Source organism: Festucalex cinctus, chromosome 16 (genome assembly GCF_051991245.1).
Source record: "Festucalex cinctus isolate MCC-2025b chromosome 16, RoL_Fcin_1.0, whole genome shotgun sequence".
Classification (NCBI taxonomy): domain Eukaryota; kingdom Metazoa; phylum Chordata; class Actinopteri; order Syngnathiformes; family Syngnathidae; genus Festucalex; species Festucalex cinctus.
The window spans coordinates 2,573,642-2,597,500 of NC_135426.1; the positions used below are offsets into that span (position 1 = coordinate 2,573,642).

Sequence of the window (23,859 nt, forward strand, 5' to 3'; positions counted from 1 at the left end):
AAACAGAGAGACAGCAGAAAAGAAAATTTTAACATAAAAGAAACATAAAATCAGTCAATAATAATCTGCATATATATATATATATATATATATATATATATATATATATATATATACAGGAGTGCACATAATTGGTACGCAGGTACGCATGCGCAACAGAAATCACGGAAGCGTAACGTCAAGTAAGTCACGACGCGCCTTTGCGTACCTGTCTTTCACATATCACACGGCCATCTCATTCATTCTTGTCGAGCACAGTGAAGGAGAGAACTTTGAAAGATGCCAAAGAAACAACAGACTTTAAGCAGCTTCTTTGGAGTCGAACCACCAAAAAAGAAACAGACAATCGATCCTGAGCCGAAGAGGGCTTTTTCTGAAAAGTGGCTCCAAGAAGTGCCGTGGCTTGATGCTAATAACGAGCGCACTGAAATGTGGTGCAACATTTGCCGCGCACATCCACATCTTGCGGACAAAACAGGTGCGTTTTTTAAGGGATCAAAGAATTTCAGCCATCCTTTATTTGACAAACATGAAAAGAGCAAAGAACACACGAATATAGCGCAAGCTATTGCTAATCAACAAGCTAGCCGTGAAGAAATAGCCAGTCGTCCTCTTGCTAGGTGGCGAGACAGACTTAATGACGAACAACGACAAGCTCTGTGCAATATTTTTCTCCTCGCCTTTCATAAGGCTAAGCATGCACGTCCTATGTCTTCCTATTCTGAAGATATTCATTTACTGAAGCGGCTTGGAGTGGATGTCGGCAGTGCGTATCATTCGCGTGAAGGTGGCATGCGGATCGTTCAGAGCATTGCGCAAACCATCAGCGGGGAGTTGAGAGCAAAGCTGCAGTCTTCTGAATTTTGGGGGCTACTTTTTGATGGATCGGAGGATATCACAAAAACTGAGCATGAGATTGTTTACATTGTGTCAGTGTCCACTGACGGAGACTTTTCCTCGGACTTCCTTGGACTAATTGAACTGGGTGCTGATCGAACCGCACAAGCCATTACCAACGGACTCGTGAAACTTTTTCAGGACGCAGGATTGGATGACTGGAGGGGCAAGCTGGTTGCTGTGTGCACAGACGGTGCTGCTGTTAATGTTGGTGCGTACAACGGTGTTGTGCCAAAACTTAAGCAACTCGTTGCAGTTGGAAGCTCCCTGGTGCACATTTTGTGCACCGCACACACACTAGAGAACTGTGCAAAGTCAGCTGATCAAAGTGTGCCTTACTGTGAGACATTTAATCGCTGTTTGATCAAGCTGTTGCAGTTTTACTTGCAGAAAGGTGGTGCAAAAAACACTGCTACATTGAGAAAAATGTGTCAAGAGAATGGGATTTCTTTTGTGAAACTGGGTAAGTTTCATAATATCAGATGGTCTGCATGGAGGCATGAAACACTGTTAAAAATATCAAGACTACTGCCAGCCATTAAAATGCAGCTGGCTACAAGTGACACAAGGGAATTTCAGCATATCTGCACAGAGCGTTTTCAATGTTTTCTGGCCAACATGCTTGATATTGGTAACATTTTGAAGACCACATCTTTGAGGTTTCAGAAGGAAAAAATGACCATTGGAGAATGTAAAGATGAACTAATGGTGGCCATTGGACAGTTCACACTTCTGCTTGATAGTAAAGGTCACCACAGGACACACGCTGTTTCCAATACTGATGCTGACAGAGACAAGTCGAATTTACTCAGAGGGTTAATTGAAGAATTTGAAAGTAGATACAACTCCCTCAAGTCATGTGACCACTTCTTAGTATTTGATCCCACAACATGGCCTCAAGAAATGCAAGACCTCCACCGTTTTGGCAACACAACTGTTCAAAGCATTCTTCAGAAATATGAAGTCATCTTACAACTTGACAGTGAAATGACTGTGAGAGAATGGATGCACTTAAAACAGACAGGAAAACGCTTGGGAGCCTCCTCTGTGTATGACTTGGTTCGAATAGTAAATTCAAGTAACCTGGATATGTATCCAAACATCAACAAACTGATTAAATTGTCTCTTACACTGCCTTTAAGCAGTGCAGCTTGTGAGAGGGGATTCTCACATCTCAATATCATAAAAACCAAGTACAGATCTCGTCTGTCACATGCTCGGCTCACAGCCCTGATGCAAATTCACCTGTCTCGAAAGACCACAGTGACGTATGACCCAAAGCCAGCTGTTGACCTATGGATGGACACCGCTAATCGGAGGCTCAACCAGGGACAGGTAGCTGCATCTACATCAACTTCATCATCATATACCATGTTGGAAACGGATGAAGCGGATGATAGCGGTGGCGACACAGAAGAGGACATTGAGGAAGACTCTTCTTAAGACCACTCGGTGAGTACCAAACACAATCTCTTGGTACTTGGACCCGTTATTTAAAATTTAAAGTTATTAGTTGTATAAATAATGGATGAGTATGGTCTCTGTATCCACAAACGCAAATGACACAAATTGCACGTTTCTGTAAAAGAAAGATGGAATCAGTGTATTTTGGGTGCACACCCCCACACTTCAATGCAATAGGTCAGGTATGGAACAATCAATCAATTTTATAACGATAAAGCATTCTCGTTCAATGATTCTTTAGCCTTATGTAAAACTGCTACAGGCCGGCACGGTAGTCGAGTGGTTAGCACATCCGCTTCCCAGTTCTGAGGTCTCCGGTTCGAGTCCAGGCTCGGACCTTCCTGGGTGGAGTTTGCATGTTCTCCCCGTGCCCGCGTGGGTCTTCTCCGGGCACTCCGGTCTCCTCCCACATTCCAAAGACATGCATGGCAGGTTAATTGGGCGCTCCGAATTGTCCTTAGGTGTGCGTGTGAGTGTGGATGGTTGTCCGTCTCTGTGTGCCCTGCGATTGGTTGGCAACCAGTCCAGGGTGTCCCCCGCCTACTGCCCAGAGCCAGCTGAGATAGGCGCCAGCAGCCCCCGCGACCCTTGTCAGGAATAAGCGGTCAAGAAAATGGATGGATGGATGGAAAACTGCTACAGTTTGCGATACCTTGGATTTGACATATTCGATGTGTGATTTGGTAAGTATTCATCAATAATAGTTACCTAAAACTTTTATTTCAGTAAGCCCTTCCTATTGCTGTACCTTGCACTGACAGTGTTGCTTCAACATCAATATTTCTACAACTAAAAATCATAAATTTGGTTTTACTAATGTTTATAGGCAGTCTATTGGAATTAAACCACTTCATAACTTTCTGAAATTCTCTCTCTATTACTTGCAGTACATAATATATATTTTTCCCAACATAAAATAAAGTGGTATCATCTGCAAATAGAATACATTTTAACATTTTGGAAATCGTTGTAATATCATTCACATAAAGAAGAAAAAGTACTGGCTCCAGAATTGATCCCTGGGACACCCCACAAGTTACGTAATTGTGTGTTGACTGTCTACTATTCAAGCACGTCCGCTTCCCAGTTCTGAGGTCTCCGGTTCGAGTCCAGGCTCGGACCTTCCTGGGTGGAGTTTGCATGTTCTCCCCGTTCCCGCGTGGGTCTTCTCCGGGTACTCCGGTCTCCTCCCACATTCCAAAGACATGCATGGCAGGTTAATTGGGCGCTCCGAATTGTCCCTAGGTGTGCGTGTGAGTGTGGATGGTTGTTCGTCTCTGTGTGCCCTGCGATTGGTTGGCAACCAGTCCAGGGTGTCCCCCGCCTACTGCCCAGAGCCAGCTGAGATAGGCGCCAGCAGCCCCCGCGACCCTTGTGAGGAATAAGCGGTCAAGAAAATGGATGGATGGATGGATGGATGTCTACTATTCAATTCAACATATTGTTTTCTATTGATGTACGACACCTCTTATACCATATTTAAACAATTTATACAACAATATTTCATGATCTAAGGTGTCAAATGCTTTTTGTAAATCCACAAAAACACTTAGACGTTTTTTATCCATAGCAGTGGAAATTTGTACTTGTAAAGGCTTCTGGATAATTAGGCATCCAAAATGTCTATTACTGATGATTAATCGTAGCAGTGTTGGTCAATGCAAAGCAAAGCATATCTGAAATAAAACAATCTTCTGTGAGCTGACGCAATTAGCAGGTTATCTCGTCGACCTTTTTCGACAGGCTTTAAACAAAGAAGGCATTAAAACAAACAGGCCGATAGCATCTGTGACGGGAGGTGAGCGAGCGAGGTGAGGGGAGGGGGCCGCCTCAAATTAAAAATCAGTGACGCGGGACAAAATGCGTGAAAGGTATCCATTGAAGCTTTTGACCATTTGGCTCGTGTGTAATCGCCAGCATCTCTCATTGAGGCTAATTTGAAGAGATGTGCTTGTTTGAGACACATTGAACAGTGATGACAATCATTTCCGTCAATATATTACAGTCCAATTCGTACCATAATGCCTCCGCCTTTTGGATCAAATATAAAGTGCATTTTGCATTGTGCAGCAACATCATCACAAATCACACTCACTGTTGGTCCTTGTGGTCCACTCGGTCCCCTCTCGCCTTGTTCGCCCTAAAAAAAAAAATTAAAAAATGCATTTCTTCATTTCACCTTCCATCTATTAGTCTTCCCCTTGATGAAAGGCACAAGGACATTTGTATTTTTCCATCTAATGTACATTCCAGGTGAGAGTGCTTTTGTGTGAGGACTCACCTTGTCGCCTTGCTCCCCTTTGAATCCCTTTTTCCCCTGCGGACAAAATAAACAACTGCCTGCCATTCATTCTTTTGTGGCTAATTGTTCAAAAACTATTAAGTGATAAGTTCATTAGCATCATTTGGTATTCTGGGTATATGAATGGCAGTGGTCAATAATAACGTTTTTATTTCGTCAATTTTTAGTCGACTATAAATCGAGCTTTTTTGTCTTTATTTTTGTCCAAGAAAATTTTATTTATCTAGTTTTAGTCAACAAAAAATGTTAACTTTTTAGTCTAGTTTTAGTCAGGACAATCATTTTACCACTGCATATTTTTAAAACAGTTTCACATAGAATTTTCTCTCATGTATTTGATGAAAAACAACTTGACACACAATTACAGTGGCTCTACGGCTCCATGCGAGTAAGTTAGCCAGTATTAGCTAGCAGTCGGATTATCAATATTGTTGGAACATTATAGATTATTAGCCATTGGATTTATGTTAAATTATAACTATCATTTTCTTTTTTTTCTTTTTTTTTCTATTTTTTTTTTTTTACTTTTCACAGTGAATCGTTTGTAAATGTCGCACTGATATTGCTTATTAATGAGGGTTTTTAGTCTAGTCTAGTCTGAGTCTGGTGAAAAATGTTTGTTGCCGAAATTATTTTTGTTTAGTTTTCATTGAGGAACTTAACAGTAACATACACACCCGAGGTCCTATGGTTCCTTGGACGCCTTGCTCTCCAACTTCCCCCTGGACAGATGCATGGTATGGTATGGTATCGTATGGTATCGTATGGTATCGTATGGTATCGTATCATATCATATCATATCATATCCAGTGTTGCCACAGTTACCTTGAAAAAGTAACTTAGTTACTTTACTGATTACTTGGTTTTAAAAGTAACTAAATTGCGTTACTGATTACTTGATTTTAAAAGTAACTAAGTTAGATTAAAAGTTACTTTTTTAGTTACTTTCAGCAGCTGCCGATAACACCATCTCAACATAAAAATAATGCAGTAGAAACGGAGTTCCAAATACTTTATTGAAAGTGCATTTTTAACATGGAAATAAAGTTTTTTTTTTATGAAAAACAAAATAGGCAGTCTCTCTTGACTTCTTGTAACGTAAATACTTTTTATAAAACAAAAAATAAAAATCTATCCAGGTTGAAAATGAAAATCCACTAAATTCCTCTATTGTTTGTTTGTTCCGCTATTCCAGTGTGTACACATGTATCAGTTTAAATATTTATTAGTAGTTATTGACAGTTATAATTGTTTTTTGGTTTGTTTGTTTTTTCTCTTCAAAATAAGGATCAGGAAAACAAAAGGTTGATAATTTAATGTTAAATATAAATATTTAACCTTTAGACAGACACCAACACAATTAAACAGAATATTTGCACATTGTGAAGTATTTCAGAAACATAAATTTAAGACATGAAATAAACCTACCGTCCAGCCAAAAGAAATATGAAGCCATCCTTATGGAACAATAAATCTATCAAACACATTTTAACCACTTAATATATGCAAAAATATTTCCAAAAGTTCATTTCCCTTTTTAATAAACAATTTTTGTATTTAACAATTTTTTTTTCTTTTGTCATCACTTTCATTTTTGGTTAATGAATGACATCTTTTTTTGTTTTTTTAATCTGAGACACGATGATGACCACAGAATCACTACTGTTTATATTTTGTTTTTTGGGCTGTCGTAATCGCGGGCACGTCTCAGTTCTCCTATCTGCTGCTCATGCTAGTTGTAGACATTGACAGGGAGCCACAAACTGAGAAATGAGATACTTGCAGTGTGCTTTTAGCTTAGCTGGTGTGTTGGCTGTGGGACATACCTGTGTCGTTTGAATCCATGCATTGGATCGTCACGGGAGTTATTCTATTTGTATGTTGTCACTCGTTGCGTGCGCGCGCGCCGTGTCGCGAGCACGGAAACACGGAAGTAGCTTGAATGGTGATGCTACTGAAATGTAAACAAAACAAGTAGAGCACGGCGCAGAACTCTTGCTATTGTTATGAAAACCATAAAGCCTCACTCGCAACCGATACGGTCGTTTAGCTCCCCTTGACGAACGATGGTTCGGTCGAATCGTTTTTTTGTTCCACCCCTACTGAAAACGTATCTTGTCTGACGTCACTCCCCCTGGCGAGAGGGCGGAGACGACCTCATCCCATAATGCTTCACGGACCAGTTGAGGATGGAAATAAATTATTTTTTTTACCACTTTTATGGTCCATAATGCACACTTTTTTTGTTGTGTTGTGTGCCTGTTGGTTAATAAAACTAGTAGTAAAAGTATCATCACTTTTGTTTTGAATGTGCAAACCATTCATGACCAGACCATGGCTGAATTCAGTGTGGTGATCAATGACTTCTGCCTCATCTTCGTAGTTGTTTGTGACTGTTACAACAGTGAGATAGTTTGCCTTCTTCATGAAAATGTGGAGTAACGCATCGATTCTCTGGACAGTAACTTTAATCAGACTACTTTGTAGAATGAAGTAACGCGTTAGACTATTAGTTACTTTAGAAAGCAACTTTATTGAGTAACGCGTTACTAAGTAACGCGTTACCGGCAACACTGATCATATCATATCATATCATATCATATCATATCATATCATATCATATCATATCATATCATATCATATCATATCATATCATATCAAGTCAAATAAAATCAAATAAAATCAAGTCATATCAAATCAAATCAAATCAAATCAAATCAAATCAAATCAAATCAAATCAAAAAGTATTGAGTACCTTTGGGCCTACTGGTCCCGCGATGCCCACATTTCCCTGCAAAAAAAATAAACATGATTAAATTTGTATGATGAGAGGATTGCAGACCATCTAAAAAAAACTTTTATTCACGACTACAAAGTTGAGTTACTGCAGAAGAAAAAACAGTTAATGCATCAGTGCATCACAGCTATTTCCTTCCCAGGAGAGGCAGCAAATGAACAGAGCCGCAACTGGGTTTGGATGGTGAACGTTTGGGCTTTGCCATGGCACCGTTTCCGTCAAAGTCATTTTGGTGTGCAGTACCTTCTCCCCTGGCTCTCCACGAGGGCCCTGAGCACCTTGCAAGTTCTGACCGCATTCGCCCTGCCCAAGTCGAAATTGAGAGAGGGCAAACACCACTAGTGTTAATTTCGTCAACGAAAACTAAACACAAATCATTTTGTCAACACACATTTTTCACCTGACTAAAACTAGACTAGACTAGACTAAAACCCTCATTAATAAACAATAAGTGGGACAAAATCAGTCTGCATTTTCGCCAACTAATGAAGACGAGACGAAAATGTCCTTCACTTAATAAAAACTGGACTAAAATCTATGGACATTTTACTTTATGAACAAAAACGAGACAAACTATACAATTTTGTAAAATCTTGTCTCTGCTAATCTGTCACGTCTGTGACACTGTCATGTGACACAGCGCAAGCACATGGGACAGACAGGAGGTGGATTCAAGGTGAAAGGTTAAAAAAAAAAAAAAAAAAAAAAAGTAAAAAAGTAAATTATAGTTGTAACATTAACCCAACGGCCATAACGTTAATGTTAACGCGACTGCTAACTAATCCCGGCTAATTTACTAGCTGATTGCATGGAGCCATAGTCGCCACTGTAATTGTGTGTCAAGTTGTTTTTCATCAAAAAGATGAGGACATTTGATGTGAAATAGTTTTAGATCTGAAAAGGTTCAACATAATCTGCTGACAAAAAATATATTTCCATACACAGGGGTAAAATCCTGAAAAAAAGACTAGACTAAAACTGACAGTTTTTGTTGACTAAAACTAGACGAAAAAAAATGACGTTTTCTTGGACTAAAAGACTTAAATGCTCGATTTATAGTCGACTAAAAATGGACTAAATAAAATGGGGATGAGGTTGACTAACTGTGATTAAAAAACTAACAAGCGTGACTGAAATTGGACTAAGACTGAAACTACATTTACTGTAAAAATGGCAGACAAAATTAACATTGAACACGACAACATGTTGAGTACAAAACAGATATTTTGTTACCTTCTCTCCTTTGGGACCCGGTAAGCCTGGTACGCCGTTGACGGCGATTGGACCGGGCAAGCCCGCAATACCCTTGATGGTGGGCGAGAAATGGAAAACGATGATTCGTTTTGTAACGTGCATTTGAATGCTGAACATATGTGCGCTTACATTGCTTCCAGCTTCTCCCGTATCACCCTTTGCACCCGGCTTCCCACGTAAACCCTTTCAAATCAAATGAACAGACAAGGATGTCTTTTCAAAGCCAGTGCAAAAAGAGCAGCAGAATTGTCGAGTACCTTTTCTCCTGGCTCTCCAGGGTCCCCCTTCAAAAGAAGCATCATGAATATGGATGAAAATCTCAAATCTGGACAGTGACTCTTCTCTTACCTTGATCGATATTCCTGGCGGTCCCACTGGGCCAGGCAGACCCGGGACTCCCACAAGTCCGGGAATGCCACGAGGTCCCTGCAGACAAAATCACATTGCGTTGCAATAAAATTCAACCCACCCCCCAAAAAAACTGTTGAGCGGGAAACTGACTGAGGGTCCTGGTTCTCCTTTTTGCCCGGGGATGAAGTTGGCGTCTGGGGCTGCGATCACATAACCGGGCTCTCCCTGTGAGGATACACAAAATACACATGATTCATTCCTGACGGTTGTTTGAAATACACAATTGAAACATCCCTCAACAAACTTACTCTCTCTCCTCTCTGGCCTTTTGGCCCAGTCAGACCATAAGGACCCTGTTATAACACAAGAGCAGTAATAATTGAAGTCAACAACACGTATTGATGATGATTGAAGTTTTACCGTATCGCCTGGTACACCTGGAGCGCCCTGAAAAAAGAAGAAAAAAAACCCATTACAAACACAACAACAATACGTGAAAACAATCAAGTCAATGTTGGCGCGAGCTTGTTCTCTTTGGAACTGACTTACCCGCTGGCCGGCAGAACCCGGGGGTCCAATTCTTCCAGGGCGTCCAGGCAGCCCAGGAACGCCATCTGTTCCGGCAGGTCCCTATTAAAAAAAATATATAAATGGCCAAAGCCTCAATGTCAAAATATAATCAACGTGAAAATATAATAAAATTTACAGTTACAGCGCCGCATTTAACCCATTTGCCCCCAAAGACGTATAAATATGTTCTATTTTAAATGTTTTAAGTGTCCCAAAGACGTATTTAGACGTTTTTATCTTTTTGATTCAGCCTCTCAACTGCAAAGAACGGTTGAAGAAATGCTAGTTAGTAGGGGTGTGCCAAAAAATCGATTCATAAAAGAATCGAGATTCTCATTTATTAATCGAATCAAATTGATATTTAATATCCAAAAATCGATTTTATTTAAGTTAGAAATGAAGAAGAAGGGGAAGAGGCAGTTGTAGCCCACATGCTGTTTTTGTGGAAAAAGGCACTTACAATACAAAATTAATAAAAAAATAATAAAAAAAAAAGACACTTTAATGTCTCTATTTGTCATTTTGTCTTGCAAAGCAGACTGGAGTAGATCATGACAATGTTGTGCATATCTGTAAATTGAAGCAGAAATCATTTGCCAATCAAATAATTTTGAATCTAAAATCGTTGGAATCGAGAATCGAAAATCGATTCCGAATCGAATCGTAGACCCAAAAACCGTAATCGAATCGAATCGAATCATGAGACAGTCGTGAGACTAGTTATTACACAACCGGCCAGCAGGTGGCAGCACGTCCGCCTCCCAGTTCTGAGAACTCTGGTTCGAGTCCAGGCTCCGGCCTTCCTGGGTGGAGTTTGCATGTTCTCCCCGTGTCCGCGTGGGTCTTCTCCGGGTACTCCGGTCTCCTCCCGCATTCCAAAGACATGCATGGCAGGTTAATTGGGCGCTCCGAATTGTCCCTAGGTGTGCTTGTGAGTGTGGATGGTTGTTCGTCTCTGTGTGCCCTGCGATTGGCTGGCAACCAGTCCAGGGTGTCCCCTGCCTACTGCCCAGAGCCTGCTGAGATAGGCGCCAGCACCCCCCGTGACCCTTGTGAGGAATAAGCGGTCAAGAAAATGGATGGATGCGATGGATAGATATATCCTAATGCTCATTGCTGCAAAGCGGAAAAATATAGAAATATACTTTTTTTTCCTGATGCAAAAAAAAGAGACTTTAATCTTTCTTTTGGTCGGCTCCATGTTTTAATAGCAATAAAAGATAATATTCTGTGGGCCTTGCAAAATCAGTTAGAGAGTGAAGGGGATTGTTTCTGTGAAAATGACTGGGAGTGAATAAGTTATTAATCAACTTGTGCTGAGGAAAAAGATCCAGACTGAATTTGTCAGTGAGCGTGTGCATCTTTTACCTTTTCACCTTTTTCTCCCTTGGTGGAGGTAAAAGGATCAAACTGTCCGTGAGTTTGCCTGAATCGCTGCAAAAAATAACAAACATCTCGGGTCATGTTGAAAAATGATTGGAAATATTGGAGTGAAACTTACTAGACCTCCTCCCGCACCATCACCCTGACATCCATCGTGGATTTTATTACACATAAAAAATAAACCAACAACATTGTTTTAATTAACATACGTACACTGATGTCTTATTTGAACTCACCCGTTCTCCTTTCTGGACCTGGAAAGATAATTTTAATGAGTTTTGAATTACAATACTGTATTGTGTTTGAAGCGTGGAGCATATTGCAACCGGTCAGCCGACCTTGACACACCGGCAGGGGGCCTGCGGTTTCGCCAGATCCTTCGGGTGATCAGTGGGCGTGTCCAGCTGACTTAACTAAAAATGAACCGGAAGAATTGAAGTGACATTCACGCAGAAGATTTCAACTTTCTCCTCTGACCTCATCATCAACATCCTCATCATCATCATCCTCATCATCATCGTGCAGCTTGAACTCGGAGAGCAGCTCCTCGCCGCAGACGCTCCCGATGAATTCGCTCTCGACGGACGCAAAGTCGTCGAAGGTGGGCGAATAAAAGACGTTCTTGTATCCGCTGCTGGGGGCCGCGACCCGCCTCAACTCCTGCAGGTCGGCATTGGCAACACCCACCGCCAGGATGCTGACACCTGCCCAAATCGCAACATGAAGATCGATTGCGTTATTGGATCTCCATTAGCGCTTGCAAAATGCACAAGCTTGTCTTCCTGGGGTCCATAAAAAAAAAAAAAAGAGAAAAAAAACATAGTACATACATAGTACTATATATAGTTATGTGCATATACATATATATATACAAATGTACATATGCACACATATACATGGAATGAAAAAATGAATAATAATAATACGATCATAAAATATTATTACATAAATTGTTTAAATATGGTATAAAAGGTGTCGTAGATCAATGGGTCACTAGTTATTTAAAAAATAGAAAACAATATGTAGAATTCAATAGTAGACAGTCAACACACAATTATGTAACTTGTGGGGTGACCCAGGGATCAATTCTGGGGCCAGTACTTTTTCTTCTTTACGTGAATGATATTACAACTATTTCCAAATTGTTCAAATGTTCTTTATTTGCAGATGACACCACTTTATTTTATGTTGGGAAGAATATATATATAATTTATTTCAACGTATTTTTCTTGACAAACTTCAAAGATTTTTCCAAAACGATAATTATTCAATTTGTTTTACAGGGAAAATGAGGGGAAATCAGGGTAGAACCGGGGAAAAAATAAAATAAAATAAAATGCGAATCTGTGGGTGCCAAATTGAGTAGGCGGGTGTCGAGAGCAGTTTTAAGTTGTAATGTCACCATTTACCACAAGATGGCAGACATGTCTTAGTTGCACTTAAACTAGGTCTTATACTGCCCAGTACTACAACGTAATTATTTTTGGAGGATTTGGAATGACACGCAGGAGAAACAAAGTACTTCAATAATAGGAAAAATTGTGTGGCGGTTGATTTTTAAGAAAAAAAAAGAAGAAAAAATGACACAAAATGAGTTCTTGCAGTTGATATTGATTTGCAGTGCAGCCGTTTTGTGCTTTCTTGGATGGTAATTTTTCAAAACCTTTGAAATAGGAAAAAAAACAGTATGTGGTTATTTTATCATTTTCTTATTTCTTATTTCTTATTTCTCATATTTGTGTTCATAAGCCCCCCCCCCCCCTTTCATTGCACAAATGAAAACTGGTGTCCCCTTCCAGCACTGAAGTTGACCATTTCCGCTCTAAAACCCTGACGGACTTTTTGACTGACCCAGAGCACGTGCGATCCTGGAGGGGGGCTCCACGTCGTCGTGGGCCCTGCCATCAGTTATCAGAACCAGAACGTGGGCCACATCCGGCCTCATGCCCACAGATTCCTCAAACATTTCTTGCAGGACGTAGCTGATGCCCTTTCCTGCGTTTGGAAGGGCATAAATGTTACAAAAAATATATCTATGGTATATATTTCTAACGCGGTATTTTATGCGGCACAAACCTGTCTTGGTGTTGCCGCCTCCGTAGCGCAACGCTGTGAGCGCCCTCAGCACCGAGTTGTGCTCTTTGTGATCATTGAGTCGGAATTCAATTCGTGGCTCATCGCTGAAATGAACCACGGCGATCTGAAAGCGACAAGAGAGAATTGATGACGTTTGCCAGCTGTTGTGCTGGCTGACGTACAGTTCAGCTCCGTTTCATTTGAGTTGTCCAACACTAACTTGAGCGCCTTCCGGACCGATGACCGGGAAGTAGGAGACCACTCGGAATATAAAGTCCTTCATCTTGTCAAAGTTGTTTGCGCCGATGCTGGATGACTCATCGACCAAGAACACCATGTCCACTCTGCTGCGGCCGCAATCTGGCAAAAACGCCAAATGCACAACGTCAGCCATCACGGCATTAGAAACGGGGAAAAAAAACAAATAAATAAATAAATACCTGCTATTGATGGAGCTGTTGTGCCTGCGCTTGGTGTTGTTAACCGAGGGGAGGCCACCGTTGAATGAATTAGGGTCTTATCGGAAGTAACGGGCAGCACGATAGGGTGCTTGGTGCGCTTGCTGGCCGCCTGCGGGTTGCTGCCGCTGGCCGTCATGATATAAGAGGCCACTGTTGCTGGCTGAGACGTTGGAGGATGCGGTCCCACTGACATGCGCACGAGACAAACACTCAATCATGACATGAACGCAAAAGGTCAACGAGTCCGCCAAGACCTTCCTTACCAATCCTCTGGTAAATGGTGCTGATCGCTCCCTCCACTTGCCCATACAAAGGCCGAATGGAAAAAATATACGTTCTGCCATACAGGAGATCAGCCACTTTAAAGGAGGAGAAACTAACACCCAGCGTCTCTTTTTTAGCTTCAAACACTGGAAGAAAACAGATTGCCATGATTTCTCCAGAGGAAAGGAACTAAACTTATCGTCACTGTTATTAAAACTTCCTGCCAAAATAGAGGAAAATACAGTGAAAGGGGAATGCACTTCCCTCCTCCACTTGAGAGTGTTTACGCTGCAATTTGATTCACTAAAGGTTTGCATAAAAAATGATCGCACCAATAATTTGCACTTTATGAATGAATGACGTCGCTGTCGTCCTCTCTGCTCTTGACAGCTTCATTGTGCTAAATGAGGAAAACGCTTCTGCACCTCCTCGGTCCAACCTTGCTTTCTGATAATGTCATATTCCTCGCAAATGTTGATATAACTATCGTTTTCTTGGCAATTCATTGCCATGTGTGGCGAATCAGGCGCAAATTTGCTCACAGCTGTCAGAATTTGTGGCCGTGTTTGCACTGGTATATTGCTGCATTCAAGGATAGTCTGAAGTGGGACTTTTCCAAGGACGTGTGTACGGGTACGCCCCCTTGAACTCGCATATTCCACTTGCGAAGTTGGGAAAAAAAAGGTTCCCCGACTTTACTGACGGACTAAAGTGACATCACTCTACAATGGCGACCCCTTTGGAAACAACGACCGTGAATGGTTAAACACAATTTACTTGAGTATAAAACTAGTTAGCTTTCTTCATTCATGAATATTCAATATAACTCCACATAACACAACATGCGTGACAATATGCTGCTATCTCCCTGCATGAAATTATACGGTCAACTACTCAACTGTATGGAACGCTTGTGAAATAAAATAAAAACAATAAATGAAGAAAAATTGGGAGCAGGTAAGTTTGCTGGAGGTCAAAATGAGTTTTGAGGACCAAAATAAACAATTTACCACCATTTTGTGTGTTTACTTTTGCCTCGAACGCTTTCAGGTCGGAACTGGGCAAAAGAACAACTCGGATATATCCAACCCTCCTCGAATGCAATTGGAGCAATGACAATAGTTGGTTAACAGGGAGCAGACTGCGGACACAGTTGTGGAGCAATATTTAATGCTCTTAGCGCGTTCTTTGTGAATCTACACCTCATTGCTATAACATGTCATGGATGCTCAGTCATGGATGCTCTAAACCAGTAGTGTCAAACTGAATCCCTCGAGGTCCGCAGCCCTACAGGTTTTCGAGGCCTCCCATTTTCAACACAGCTGATTCATAATTAAGCTAATCAGCAAGCTCTGCAGAAGCCTGATAATGACGTATCCTGATCATTGAATCAGGTGCTTTGGAGTAGAGAAACCTCGAAAACATGCAGGACTCTCGCCCTGAAGGAGCGGATTTTGACACGTGCGTCTAAACCCCACGGGTCGGTTTGGATATTGATTTTGAGACAAGCAACAGTAAGATGATGAAGGCACAATAAACAGGAAAGAGTAGCGTCATTGCCAAACTCCAATGAAAAAGGTGTTTGTGTCGGTCAGGGCTCAGACCTGAGATGTGCCTCCAGCTGAGAAGGTACCCGGAGACACCTGCCACACGGTTCCAGCTCAGAACAGTGCTGCTGTCTGTGGTGTTCACCGCCGTGAAGCCAGTCACTTTCGGGAGGTCCACTAAATAATCCAATCAAAAAAAAAAAAGAGAACAGTCAAAAGACATACTCATTGTGGTCTCCGAGTCGGAATATTTGAGTTGAAGGTAGTGTTCATTTTGTCTGCCACGCTTGTTAGTTTTGATCACAGTTAGTCAACCTCATCCCATTTTTATTGAGTCCATTTTAAGTCAACTATAAATTGAGCATTTTTTTCTTTATTTTAGTCGAAGAAAACGTCATTTTATTCGCTAGTTTTAGTCAACAAAAACTGTCGTTTTAGTCTAGTTGTAGTCAGAACAACCATTTTACCCCAGTATATATTTTTGTCAGCAGATTTATTGAACCTTTTCAAATCTAAAACTAGCCAGCATTAGTTAGCAGTTGCATTAACATTGTTGGAATGTAATAGCTGTTTGATTCATGGTAACAATAATTATTTTTTATTTTTTTTATTTTTTATTTTTTACATTTAACCATGAATCCACCTCCTGTCTGTCAGATGTATTGTCACGTGTCACAGAGGTGACAGATTAGCAGAGACAAGATTTGACAAAATCAGCATTTTTGTCTCGTTTTTGTTCATAAACTAAAATGTCCATAAATTTTAGTCCACTTTTTATGAAGCGAAGGACATTTTCATCTCGTCTTCATTAGTCGACGAAACTGCATACTGATTTAGTCAAGTTAAGTCATCTTTATTTATATAGTGCTTTCAAACAGCCTGAGCTGTCACAAAGCACTTTATAGAAACACAACAAAACAAACATGACATAAAACAATAACCCCGGGTTTACACCGGTTGCGTGGGCGGTGCGGCTGCGGTGCGGTGCGTCTTGACTGCGTGCTCCGGACGCGTCAATTTTTTGGCCAATCCACACCGGCTCCGCACAGCTGCGGTCCGGCAGCTCCGTCGCCGACCACTTACCGCCGTGTCTCGCGTGACCGCGCGCGATCATGTGGCATTAAAAACAACGACAAACACACAGAAAGTCTGTGCTCAACAGAGAAGCAGAAAGAGAGGTGGACTTTTATTATTTTGTGGATTTCTACCTCCAATATAAACCTCTCCTCGTCCATGTTCGCTGGTGTCTAAACCGTGAATGAGCACCTCGCACGTTAACTCCAGGCCCGTCTACGCCCACATCACGTTTTGCTAGCATGCTTGCGAAATAGGAGCTGGCGAGTGTTTTATCTTGAAAGGTAACCGGAAATTTATTTTGAAACTGCGTCGGTCTTCCTGTCCCGCTCGATGTGTTTTGTGCTAGCTTGCCATTTGCCGGAGGCCTACCGCTGCGGCGTCCGGCAAAAATAGAAAATAGGTCTATCCTTGCGGAAGGGCTGCGGCACGCCGCAGCTGAGACGCAGTCGACACGCAACGTACCCGCAAGCGGTGTAAACTGCACCATTCGAATGAATGGAATCTAATTGCTTGCGTCGCCGGAACGCACCGCAACCGCACCGCAACCGCACCGCAACCGCATCCGGTGTAAACCCGGGGTAACAGCAATACAATACAATCACAATTCAACATCTTTCCATTCCTACGAATCCAGTAAAAATATGTGTTGACGAAATTATTTTTGCTTCGTTTTTGTTGACCAAATGAACATTAGTAAAAGGACTCACATGTCCGCGCCGTGACCAGAACAGAGCTTCCCTCCCGGCCGCCTGCCATGGAGGACACTTGGATCTTGTAAGCCGAGCTCTCGCGCAGGTTCTTGATAGTGAAGGTTGCGACGCCAGCCGGTATCTTATGAGATTTCTCTTCTCCTCCTAGTGGAGTAAGCAGAAAAAACAGGCCGTGATACATCTTCTCGATAGCAAAGCAATTTTGAGCAAAGCAGACACCCGATCTCACCCATTAAGTGGACCCAGGAGATTTTGTAGCCAGTCGCACCAGGCGTTTGCTTCCAGGAGAGTGTGACGGAGTTGACGCCCGTGTCCACGACTTTGACCTCCGTCACCAGCTGGGGCGGTTCCGAGTCCAAGGCGGCCACTGAGGAATTCAAACACGCCATCAAAGTTGGGTCAGATTTCCCAGGAAATCACCGCAGGAGCATCCCAATTAGTCGCTACCTGTCACTTGAGTCAGAGAGATTTCTGGTCCCTCCGTGTTGCCGTAAATTGCGCGGACCGTGATCGTGTAGGCGGAGTGTGGCTTCAGGTCGGCGATGTGATAGTGGAGAATGCCGTGGTCCAGGTAACGCCACTGGGGGCTGCCATCGTCTGCAAATTTCCAGGTGCACATTCAGACATGCGATGGAGATTGCGGACATCGAAGACAAGAACATTTACCATTGTTCCAGGAGAGTTTGTACTCAGTAGCGCCAACTATTGGACTCCACTGCACATCGATGGAGGTGCTGGTGTAGGCGGTTACCTCAAAGCTGGACACGTACCCGAGTGGAGCTGAGAATGAACGATCATAAAAACAGAATCAATATCAATGTTTTGATGCAAATATTTAGGCGTACCTAATGTTGCGGCCCATCATCTTAACTCATTTACTCCCAAAGACGTAGAAATACATTCTATTTGAAATGTTTTAAGTGTCCCAAAGACGTTTTATGGGCGTTTTTTAAAATTTTATTTATTTATTTATTTATTTATTTTGTTATGCTAGAGCATACAGAAGGTTTTGATGCAGCCCATTGATCTATATATATGAATGGATATGCCAAGACTTTTGAGGTCGCGAGTTCGCCATATTGCTCCTCCCAAGAAACGTACATTTAAAGTATTGAAATTGGAGAACATTTGAGACAGTACTAGTAGAAATATATTATACATAAACAAATATATTAAACATAAACAAAGAGGACTTCAGACATTTTACAACTTACCTTAAATACATGTATAATCATGTATAATTTTTTTTTCGAACTGTAATTCAACAAAAGCTGCCTCTGCAAAATCTAATATTGGGGTCTAAGGTGCTGACTGATTTAAAAAAAAAAAAAAAAAAAAAAAAAAAAAAAAAAAAAAAAACTTGTCTTTTTTTGTTGTTTTTTGTTTTTTTCTTGTTTTGTTTTTTGTTTTCTTGTTAAAAAATAGTTAGCACCCCGGCACAAACCCCCCACCCCGCCTCTGGCCTTATACTAAGTGCCTACGAGCTGTATATGTCTCATCTGGAACATATACCGCAGACTTTATACAGTAGTCTGCTTGCAAGGTGGAAGTAACAAGATGGCCGCCCTGTGACTACAACGGCTTGCACAGGCGTGTATGGGCTATCGGCTATCCAGTCATATATACAGGTAAGTGATGTAGCATCTCAAAACTGCAAAGAATGGTTGAAGAAATGGTAGTTATTACACAAACGGCCATCAGGTGGCAACAGAGATATATATAAGATATAAGAGATCGACCAGGACCATGTTGAAAAAAGCTCAATTACTCACAGTTCTAAATAGATTTGTGAATAATGATGAAACGTAGCTCTATTCTAATGCTAATTGCCGCAAAACAGAAACAGATAGAAACATACTTTTTTTTGCCTGATGAAAGAAGAGACTTTAACCTTTCTTTTGGTAGGTTCCATATTTTTATAGCAATAGAACACAATATTCTTGCAAAATCAATCCAAATGCAGTAAAACAGCCGGGAGTGAATGGGATTACTTCTGTGAAAATGGAGTCGAATGAGTTCAAGCCAGCTACTGACATGTTCGGAAGGTGGCGGTAATGCCAGGTCCGACCACGGATCCAAAGAGCACGTAGAGGGTCAGGGCGTACTCTGTGTCGTGGGCGACATTCTTTAGCTGGTACTCAGTGGTGGTGCCGTTCAGAGCCACCTGTCTGGGACGGTCCCGACCCACAAACTCTGAGAAACGACATGACACCTATAAGAGGAAGCTCTTGCAGGGGGTCGGGGGGGATGACAAGTTCCAACACACCTGCAGTGGGTCCCCAGGCCAGTCGGTAGCCGGTGGCTCCCGACACGCTGTTCCACGTGATGACAGCCGCGCTGGTGCTCACAGCCGACACCTTCAGGGTCTGCACCGCGCTGCTTTCCACTGACAGGGGGCGACATGGAGTCATCTCATGGGAAAATAGGAGTCCATCATGCCCGGACATGTTCTGGTGCAGTAGTTAGTTACATGTCTTGACTTTAGCGGATGTGACGGGCCCTTCGACATCTCCAAAGATGGGGTTCATGCTGATGGTGTAGTCGGTGCCCGCGTGGAGGCCCTGAATCATGTAGAAGTCAAACGTATCCCTCAGGTTGACGTTCTCGATGTGGCCATCTAAAAGGAGCAAATGGTTAGTGACTTGTTAAAAAAAAAGGCCTTTCAGTAATTGTCAGCCTGCATATACCTGGCGATGCCCAAGTGAGACGATATCCTGTCGCGCCTTTAACTGACGTCCATCTGGCCTGCACCGTGTCAGTGGTTGCATTCTGGACAAGCAGTTCTTCAATTGCGACCAACTTCACTAGAACACACACAAAAAAAAAAAGAGAGAGAAAAATGTGGGAACGTGAATAAATATTTGACCGGAAGCATTTCACTGCATCCCAGCACAAGCACAAATCAGGCATAGAACAACATTGCCCTCCTGTGGTCATGGTGTAGTACTACAACTGAGTTGTGGTTTTAAAAGCACGGCACAATAGTGTTAATTTTATGAACAAAAACTAAACAAAAATACTAAATACTACTATTGGACTAAAACTAGACTAGACAAGACTAAACCCTCATTTATAAACAATAACTGGGACTAAATCAGTTTGCATTTTCACCGACTAATGAAAAAGAGAGGAAAATGTACTTCACTTAATAAAAACTGGACTAAAATCTATGGACATTTTAGTTCATAAACAAAGACGAGACAAAAAAATATGATTTTGTAAAATCCTGTCTCAACTAATCTGTCACTGTGACACTGTCATGTGACACAGACCCTTTTAAATCTGCAGCTAGCGAGTGCATCATTCACAAGCACATGGGACAGACAGGTGGATTCACGGTGAAAGGTTAAAAAAAAAAAGAAAAAAAAAAGTAAATTTAATTATAATGTATCATTAATCCAACGGCTACAATGTTCCAACAATAATGTAATCCGACCAATAACTAATACTGACTAACTTAATAGATTATAGCATGGAGCCACAGTAGCCACTTGTTGACATACTGTCATTGTCAAGTCAAGTCAAGTCAAGTCAAGTCAAGTCAAGTCAAGTAATTTATATAGCGCTTTCAAACAGCCTGAGCTGTCACAAAGCGCTTTACAGAAACACAAAAAACAAACACAACATAAATTTTGATCTGAAAAATGCAGGGGTAAAACGATTGTCCTGACAATAACTAGACTAAAACATTAACAGTTTTGTTGACTAAAACTACACAAATAAAACTGTTTTTTTTTGTTTTTTTGTTTTTTTATTAAAATCAAGACTAAAATTCTCGATTTATGGTCGACTAAATAAAAACAGGATGAGGTTGACGAAGTATGATAAAAACTAATAAGCATGATTAAAACTGGACTAAAACTGAGATGAAATTTAATAATGGCCGATAAAATTAACGCTACTGCACAATTTGATCAATATATATGTATATTTTAAGCTACTGGAGAGTGAAAATCCTTTTCATCAATTTTGTATGAAATCATAGTTACATGTCTTTCCCACGACGGTAATGGGCTCACTCAGCCCCTGCGGGTAAATGGCAGAAATACTGATGCTGTACTTTTTGTCCTCCTCCAGGCTGTCAATCACGTGAGAGGAGGCGTCTCCCGGGAGCGTCTGCTCGTACACGAATCCCGGTCGGTTGGCTAAGTTTGGAGAAAGTGGACATGGTCAATCCAACAACAACAACAAAATAAATACGGAGCGTGGATGACATTGTGTTTCGTCGTACATCTCGGGATGAGAATCTGGAATCCATTGAGCTTCTTGAGAGGAGGCGTCCAGCCCAGACGAAGCGAGAAAAGACCCTCTTCGATCACTCGGAAGTTTAACACTTGAGGCAACGGCGCTGGAACACAAGACAAGCGCTCATGGAGCAAAGTGACATTTGGCGATTTTTTAGGATTGCGACACTTACTTGTGTAGGCAGTCGTCGTCGCAGACTCTCCAATGAGACGGGAATAAACAGCATATACAGTCAGGGAATATGAAGTTTCAGGGTTGAGCTCCGCCACCACCATTGTTGTCACGTCTGCTTTCAGATCAATCTTAAAGGGACAGCGACATGAAAAAAATAAACTTTTAGCCTGTTAAAATGCTAATTCTTCATCAAAAACAAGTGGTGTTTTCCTCCATCCGCCCCTCTGTGAGAAATTCTAGCTTATTCTGCGCTCCAAGCACCAGCCCCTCCCAACCTGAGAAAACGAGCGAGTGCTCACTTTATGACATCATAAAGTACCGACCCACACCCGCACAGCCTCTGCCCACATTCTCTGAGACCTCCATGGGATAGTGACAAAAATAGCATTTATCAGTAAACATTCTGTCCAAATGAATTCAAAGCAATCAATTAGCCTTTACATTTGCAATGCCAAAGTGCAATGTCTTAAAATGCCACAAGGGTTGTGGCTGTTAAGTACAACATTTGCACTATTGAACCTAACTGAACGAATAGTGGTTAGTATGCTTTCTCTGTAAGCAGCAAGTCACTAGTTCAGATCCGGCCCAGGTTTATTTTTTTCCCTCCTCCTTTCCTCTTGTCTTCTCTCTCCTCCCCTCCTCCTCTTCCTCCACGATTTCTTGCGACAAGGAGCCGTTTTGTTTCAAACCTTTATTGAAGAAATGGCTTGCGTCAAGTTGCGTAGTGTTACATTTGTCTGCCATTCTGAAATTTAGTCTCAGTTTTAATTAGTGCTGTCAAAGTTAAAGCGTTAACTAATTAATTAATCACAAAAAAATATCGCATTAATCATGTATTAACGCGGATTAATCACACTATTAATTTTATCTGCAAATGATCCTTTAGCTTGGCAGCGGATGGCTACGTTAAAGGTAGCACAGGTTGTGTTTGAACAATAAACATAACATGCATTAAAGTGAAGCATTTAATAAATGTTTGCGTGTGACATTCAGAATATTTGTTCATGTCAAACTATTGGGGTCATTTTTTTTCCCACTTTAAATTATGCAAGTAATTAACTGATTAGAAAACATTACATTAAATGCCGAAAAAATTAACACATAAGAGGTGCATTTTAAATTTGGCAGGCAAAAATGTTGATAAAAAGCCTTTTTAATTAAGCGATTAATCGTGATTAATCGAAATTTTAAGATGTGATTAATCTGATTAAAATTTTTTAGCGTTTTACAGCTCTAGTTTTAATTTAATTTCAGTCACGATTGTTAGTTTTTATCACAGTTAGTCAACCTCGGGCCATTTTTAGTTGACTATAAGTCGAGGAATTTTAGTCTTGATTTTAGTCCAAGAAAACAATTTTATTCGTCTAGTTTTATACAAGAAGAACTGTCAACATTTTAGTCTAGTTTTAGTCAGGAGGACAAATATTTTACCCCTGCCTATTTTTTTTTTATTTTTTTTGTGAGCAGATTTATTGAACCTTTTCGAATCTAAAACTTGACTCATTGAACAATTTTCAGCAGTGAAAAGTGAGTATTTTATCCAGAATGAATTTGATAATTTCATTATTTTTCATGTATAATTAAAACCCTTAAAAGGAAATTTTTCTACTTGCTGTCAACTGATGATGACATCACCTGTGCTGAGGAAGTAGGTAACAGCCAATCATGGCTCACCTGTTTTCTGGGTTTGGTCAGTAAACTGAGCCATGATTGGTCATTACATACTTCCTCAGCACAGGTGATGTCATCATCAGTCGACATAAAGTAGAAAAATGACTTCTTAAAGGTACTGATTGTACGTGAAAAATAATGACGTTACCACATGAACTCATTTGCTCCCAAACACGTGTAAATACGTTCTATTTTAAATGTTTTAAGTGTCCCAAAGACGTATTTATTCGTTTTTTTTATGTTTTTTTTTTCTTATGCTAGTGCATACAGAAAACTTTGATTCAGCCTCTCAACTGCAAAGAATGGTTGAAGAAATGGTAGTAATTATGAAAACGGACAGAAGGTGGCAGCAGAGTATAAGAGAGCAACCAGGGGCCATGTTGAAAAAAAAGCTCAATTATTCAAATTTGTAAATATAGATTTGTGAATAATGATGAAATTCAGCTATATTCTAATGCTAATTTCTGCAAAACAGAAACAGATACACAAATACACTTTTTTTTCTTCCTGATGAAAGAAGAGACTTTAATCTTTGGTAGGGTCCATGTTTTGATAGCAATAGAACACAATATTCTGTGGGCCTTACAAAATCAATCCAAATCCAGTTTGGAGTGAA

General features: G+C 41.0%; 2 protein-coding genes across 2 annotated transcripts in view; one reads left to right on the forward strand and one right to left on the reverse strand.

The window, feature by feature from the left end:
* Positions 1 to 23,859, reverse strand: part of col7a1l (collagen type VII alpha 1-like) — a 267,567-nt gene that overhangs the window by 228,255 nt on the left and 15,453 nt on the right. The window contains 35 exon segments of the mRNA XM_077501253.1: positions 4,457 to 4,501; positions 4,643 to 4,678; positions 5,341 to 5,385; positions 7,419 to 7,454; positions 7,704 to 7,763; positions 8,694 to 8,765; positions 8,844 to 8,897; positions 8,972 to 8,998; positions 9,063 to 9,140; positions 9,216 to 9,290; positions 9,374 to 9,418; positions 9,486 to 9,512; positions 9,615 to 9,695; positions 11,004 to 11,069; positions 11,137 to 11,160; positions 11,255 to 11,272; positions 11,357 to 11,431; positions 11,496 to 11,722; positions 12,870 to 13,013; positions 13,095 to 13,218; positions 13,315 to 13,454; positions 13,535 to 13,741; positions 13,819 to 13,965; positions 15,424 to 15,543; positions 17,151 to 17,297; positions 17,383 to 17,520; positions 17,601 to 17,750; positions 17,820 to 17,933; positions 19,188 to 19,346; positions 19,420 to 19,539; positions 19,624 to 19,770; positions 19,841 to 19,957; positions 21,143 to 21,298; positions 21,385 to 21,501; positions 21,571 to 21,700. Of these exon segments, the coding sequence (XP_077357379.1) occupies positions 4,457 to 4,501; positions 4,643 to 4,678; positions 5,341 to 5,385; positions 7,419 to 7,454; positions 7,704 to 7,763; positions 8,694 to 8,765; positions 8,844 to 8,897; positions 8,972 to 8,998; positions 9,063 to 9,140; positions 9,216 to 9,290; positions 9,374 to 9,418; positions 9,486 to 9,512; positions 9,615 to 9,695; positions 11,004 to 11,069; positions 11,137 to 11,160; positions 11,255 to 11,272; positions 11,357 to 11,431; positions 11,496 to 11,722; positions 12,870 to 13,013; positions 13,095 to 13,218; positions 13,315 to 13,454; positions 13,535 to 13,741; positions 13,819 to 13,965; positions 15,424 to 15,543; positions 17,151 to 17,297; positions 17,383 to 17,520; positions 17,601 to 17,750; positions 17,820 to 17,933; positions 19,188 to 19,346; positions 19,420 to 19,539; positions 19,624 to 19,770; positions 19,841 to 19,957; positions 21,143 to 21,298; positions 21,385 to 21,501; positions 21,571 to 21,700 (3,468 nt within the window).
* On the forward strand, positions 139 to 2,346 carry LOC144003048 (zinc finger protein 862-like). Its single transcript, XM_077498822.1, has one exon. The coding sequence runs from the start codon at positions 280 to 282 to the stop codon at positions 2,338 to 2,340; it is 2,061 nt and encodes a 686-aa protein (XP_077354948.1). The 5' UTR covers positions 139 to 279; the 3' UTR covers positions 2,341 to 2,346.

Coding starts and splice junctions, on each gene's coding strand:
- LOC144003048 (XM_077498822.1), top strand. CDS start 280: ATGCCAAAGAAACAACAGACTTTAAGCAGCTTCTTTGGAGTCGAACCA.